This window comes from Falco peregrinus, chromosome 6 (genome assembly GCF_023634155.1).
Source record: "Falco peregrinus isolate bFalPer1 chromosome 6, bFalPer1.pri, whole genome shotgun sequence".
NCBI classification, from domain to species: Eukaryota; Metazoa; Chordata; class Aves; order Falconiformes; family Falconidae; genus Falco; species Falco peregrinus.
Genome location: NC_073726.1, coordinates 22,880,051 through 22,885,646, shown reverse-complemented (window position 1 = coordinate 22,885,646; position 5,596 = coordinate 22,880,051). Strand labels below are relative to the sequence as shown.

Below are 5,596 nucleotides of genomic sequence, written 5' to 3'. Positions count from 1 at the left end.
TGGTCTGTCTCTGCCTGAGGGGGGACATGCTCATGAAGCCGGTGCTGCTGCACGCAGCAGATGAGCACGTACCTGTGCTTCTCCAGTCCTGGCCCACTGCTGCACGCTCTGGGCATAGGGCTGTATTTGCAGGAGGAACCTGTGGCTTTATTCAAAACCCTTTTTCTGTCACGGTTCCTCCTTGCGTCGCTGTGGCTGGGCAGGACAGGAGGCAGTGGTTGCAGCTGCGTGTGCAGCGTGTGCAGCGTGGGGCCCGGCAGCCACCGCCCTTTGTGTGCAACTGGTGGTTGCTGGAAAACGGGGCACAGCTGTGTGACTCAGTGCTTGCATCACTGTGTCTGGGGAAAAAGGGAGCAGTGGTGATACTCCTTGCCCTCCTGGGGTACTTAAACCTCCTTGCTATGGAAAAGAAACCACCCCCCAGAACCAAAAGGGTCCCCACTCAGCAAATAACTTAGAAATCTCCTAGACCGATCTTCAGAAGCAGCTGAGAGGGGAAGGGGGACTCCACTGTGCAGACTCCTGTTTGCTGGGGCAGTGGGGAGCAGCCAGTTAGCAGCAGCGTGATAAAATTGTCATGTCTCCTAAGCCCTCCCCAAAAACTGCGGCCTGACCATGTAGGGGGGTGTCTGGGCACGGCTGCAGCTCCCGGGGCGAACAGCCCCGGCTCCACGCCAGCTCCCCCGCGCTGGCCGGGGCCCTGCTTGGGAGGGACGGCACAGCTCTGGTAGCCAGGACAGGGTTTTACAGCTGAGCTTTGACCTGTGAAGCTGAGTTTTGATCGGGAGGGGACTCAGTCCTTCGCAAGAAGGGAGAAGCTGGAAAAAGAGCTCCTGGAAAAAAAAGAAAAAAAAAAAAAAGGCATTAGTGGGCTGCTGGGGCACATGGCTCGTCCTGAACAGAGAGGAAATCCTGCGGAGAGTCTGCTTATCCTCCGTGCGTCAGGCTGGGGCTGAGCCTTCGTCTTGTCATCCTGTAGCCAACTGCAAATTAGCCAAAAACTTGATTTCCCTTTAAAAGTAAATTCCACACACGCACTCCCGACTCCTGGTGGTTCCTATCCCCACTCTGTCCCTCCAGGAGGAATGTGCAGACCGCAGCCACCCGCCTCCTCAGTTCCCCCCTTTGCTAGACTAAACAAGCCGGGCTTTCCTGCTTACCTCCCGTGCTGAGCTCCACCGGGGCCTGGCCAGCCCTCTCCCCGCCTGTGCTGCTGAGCCAAGACCTCCCCTCCCATGTACGGGGGGACCCTGGGACACAGTGAGGTGACATACTGAGGGGGGCAGAGGGGGGACCTGGGCCGGCGCCATGGCCCTGAGCCCCGCTGAGCCCCTACATCCTCACCCACCCTGGCCATAGCAGTGTCCCCGTCATGGCCGGGGAAAGGGAAGGTGTCCGTGCCTGGCGGGTGCGTGGGCACTGCCGCCTTCGGTAAGCAGCTCCTCAGCCCCATATTTACCTTGGGGGATCCACCCAGCTCAGGCGCTATCAGAGCCAACACCGCCCCAGTTTACAGGTGAGACCTTCCCAGAGTCAGGGTCAGAGCAGGGCACATCCCTCTCCCAAGCATCTCCCCAGCACCCTGATCCCAGCCTCCCTCCTCCGCCACGGTGACATCTGGCAGTCCAAAAGTGGGACCCGCGTGCCTTTGCTTGGGCTAAGAAAAGCCTGACTTTAGAGCTGCCCTGCAGACCCTGCAGCTCACCCCCAGCTTTGGAAACCTATGCTGAACTGTGTCTAAAACAAACCACTAGCCACCGGAGCCCGTATTTCACACACAGCAGCCACTAGCCCCAGGAGAGCCCTGCAGCCATTGCGGGATCATGCATAGGCTCAGCCTTTCCAAAATCCCGCTTTCCACATTAAACCTCGATGCAATTTATGCCTGGCTTCGCGGAGGTTCCCCCCCATCCCCCCAGACGCTTGTGGGACCAGGCGGCCTCAGCACATCTGGGCTCTTGCGGGGGCACGGGGCCCCACGGAGGTTTCCCTGTCGGAGCTGTTTCCCACTCCACCTCCAGCTTTCTCTTTTTCCACAAATTCATCAGCCTCGCTCCCCCCTCCCTGCCACCGCCTTGTCTGCAAATGCAAACCCAGACGTCGCGGCACACATCTGCACACATCTGGGCTTGCCTTACGAGCTGCGCAGGCTCGGGATAATCCAGCTGGGTGCTTTTAACCATCTGGTTTGGGTTTGATTTTTTTTTTTTTTTTAACCGTTACCTGGATCAGACTGCTCAAAGCCAGATGCTGAGGTTGAGCGGGCAATGCCACCTGGAAAATGCCATGTGAGGCTTTAACTTGGCTGCTTGCACCTTTCTTCATCAAAGTATCAACCCCTCCAGCTCTGGTTGGAGACATCTGAGGAAAATCAGCTGCCAAAATACCCATGAGCCAGTGGCTGCGTGGTGGCCTCGCCGCTTTCCTGTCCTACCCCACAGCCCGTCTCGGATGCCGTAAATAGGACTCGGCCATAAACTGCGGGATTTTATGGGCCAGTAGGAAGTTTTATTAGGTTAATTATCCTGCTGTGCTAATGAGAGCATAGTTAAACACAGTCAGAATCAAGAGCTGGCTTGACCTTCTCCCAACGGCTGCTGTAAATGTGGGAGGGAGTGGGTGCTAGTCGTGGAGATGTGATGGGGAGGTGCTGGGTGCTGGCAATGGGTACTGGAGATGGAGAGGCGATGGGGAAGCAAAACTCACAGCAGCTTCCAGCTTCACTTGGCACCAAGGGACACTCAGGACAGAGCAACATCTTCATCCTTAGCAAAGTGACCCAGGGTGCCCCCACGCAGCCCACTCTCACTTTGGAGCTCAAACAACCCCTCCTGTAGCTTGAACAAACACTTTAATCCTCCCAGGCTTTGAAAACACCCAGTTATCTGTTGGTGTTTGCTTCTCCCAGCTGGGTTTGAGCCAGCTCCCCCTCATCTTGGTTCCTTGCTTGGCTGCCCAGGGCTCTTTCACAGCAATTTTCATTCGATCTTATTAAATCTGGAGCAGAACAGCAAGCGTGGGCAATTAGACAGACAATTAGGGAGCAGCTCGTTGCACAAGAAGAACTGCCAAGACCTCCCCTCCCCGAAACGCACTCGCAGGGCGAGTGGTGCCGTGCCTCTTGCCAGACAGGTTCCCGGCAGAGCTTGGCCGATTCCTCCCTGCAACTGCAGTGTTTCACATGCCCAGAGTTTTTTCCAGCTGAGGTTTTCCTCAAGACAGTGATCCCCTCCCAGACTTTGTCCCACCTGGAGTCCCCCTTTCCCATGTGTTCCTCAGTAGTCCCACGGGTTGGCTTCTGTTTTGTGGCCTTCCCTCCAAATCTCACAGCTCTGATTCCTCACTGGATTAAACTGGGGTAAACTGGGGCCATTTTCCTCTAGTTAAGAAAGGAAAACTATCTTTGGCTGTGGAGCCTGGTCATCTGCTCCATTAGCTCCTTGGCCTAGCTGATGAAGGTCACTTTACCGTTATGGGCACATAGGAAAGAGGGACGGATGGTTGGAGGGACAGGTAGATGGATGTAAATCCATGGATGGATGGACAGATGCATGGACAGATGGTTGGAGAGATGGATGGATGGATAGTTGGAAGGATGGATGATTGGGTGACTGGATGTGTGGGTGGATGAACAGATGGATGGATGATAATGTATGCACATATGGATGGATATGATGGATGGGATGGATGGGATGGATGGTTGGTAATGTGGTTAGGTGTACGGATGGACACGCAGATGGATGGTTAGGTGGCTGGATGGACAGCTGGGTAGATGGATGCATGGATGGATAAATAGATGAATGGATGGAAGGTAGTGAGAATAGATGGATGGACAATAGGATGGATGGACAGTTGGACAGAGAAATAACCCTCATCGCCATTTGTCTCTGAGCTCTCCTCTACTCCAAGCTGTAAGAGATGAGTAAAAATGAAAGCAGGCCATTACAACACGGTTAACCCTCACTCAGCCCTGGCATTTACCCCTGACTAACTGGGGCAGGACTCATGGCGCTGCTCACCTGATGTATCACCACATCAGCTGCCCCAGGGGCTGCGGGGCCATTCTCAGGGAGCCCAGAAGAGGCGTCACGGGCTGATTCAGGTCTCCATCAGCACAGAGCACGTCAGCTCTGGGAGGCCAGGCTCTGCCTGGACCTGCACAAGGGAACCCTCCCTCAACGGGTTTGTCATGCTGCCAACATCCTTGTGGTGGCCTTGGGGCTAGGGAGACCCCTCTCAACCCCTCCGTGCAGGGCTGGAGGCCTTTGAAAACTCCAGACCCCACCAAAATTGCCTTAAAATAGCCAATAATAGTGTGTATCACACACACACACCCCCCATACCACAAGCACCCTGCCTCTCCCTGAAACCACCGCTTTGCTGCAAGCCACAACACATATATTTTAATTAGGGGGTTTGTTAGGAGCCAGCCGTGCGAAATGCCACCAGCAGAGCAAGCGGGATGGCAGCCAGGGTAGCCAAGGGGGCTGGTGGTCACCCTGCTCCAGCACTCCAAAATTCCTCTGCCTGTTGCACTGGGGTCCAGCTGAACCCTTCCTGCAGACCCCATGGTTCAGCCTCTCCCATGTGCCCCAGCTCCTGCCTCCTCCTCCTCCTCCTCATCCGGGGAGAGGCAGGCTGGAGGGAGGAGGCCCCATCTGCGCCTCCCTGCTGGCGCCCAGCGTGCTGGAGCAGAGCCGCTTACGAACGGGGAGCGCCATGGCTGAGCGGCTGTCGGAGGAGCAGATCGCCGAATTCAAGGAAGCTTTTTCCCTTTTTGACCGGGATGGAGATGGTTGCATTACCACAAAGGAGTTGGGCACCGTCATGCGCTCGCTGGGGCAGAACCCCACCGAAGCAGAGTTGCAGGACATGGTGGGGGAGGTGGATGCTGATGGCAGCGGCACCATTGACTTCCCTGAATTCCTCTCGTTGATGGCAAGGAAGATGAGGGACACAGACAGCGAGGAGGAGATCCGTGAGGCTTTCCGCGTCTTTGACAAGGATGGCAATGGCTACATCAGTGCGGCGGAGCTGCGGCATGTCATGACCAACCTGGGTGAGAAGTTGACAGACGAGGAGGTGGACGAGATGATCAAGGAGGCTGACTGCAACAACGATGGGCAGGTCAACTACGAGGAGTTTGTGAGGATGATGACGGAGAAGTGAGCCCCTCACCACCCACCTCCAATCCCATCCCACAGGTAACTCTCTGAGATGCGGCTTTGCACCCAACCCAGCACCCATGGAAAGTCCTGAACCAAGGGGTCCAGCCCACCCATTACAATGGCCAGCCCAGATCTTGCATCTCCCCCTACCTGACCACCTTCTGCCTGGCAACTCATGCCGGCAGTTGGAAAAATAGATGTTCATGGTGTTTTTTTTAATTTTTACTTCATTTTTTCCATAGGAAACAGAGGTTGTGGTGGCTTCCCAGCCCCTCCACCCCCTATCACCTTCTCTCTGCTATCCAGGGCTGGAAAATTCTCTTTTATGCCAGCCAGAGCGTCACCAGCCAGCACCTGCATTGGATGCAGGCATCCCACCTAGCAGGATGGGGCTCAGGGTGCAGATGGAGATGGGGGGTCCCTCCCCC

The 5,596-nt window shown here is 55.8% G+C and overlaps 1 protein-coding gene across 1 annotated transcript; it reads left to right on the top strand.

Moving 5' to 3' along the window:
• The first annotated feature begins 4,586 nt into the window (after nucleotides 1-4,586).
• Nucleotides 4,587-5,205, top strand: LOC101923747 (calmodulin, striated muscle). Its single transcript, XM_005235333.4, has one exon. The coding sequence runs from the start codon at nucleotides 4,720-4,722 to the stop codon at nucleotides 5,167-5,169; it is 450 nt and encodes a 149-aa protein (XP_005235390.1). The 5' UTR covers nucleotides 4,587-4,719; the 3' UTR covers nucleotides 5,170-5,205.
• Nucleotides 5,206-5,596: the final 391 nt, after the last annotated feature.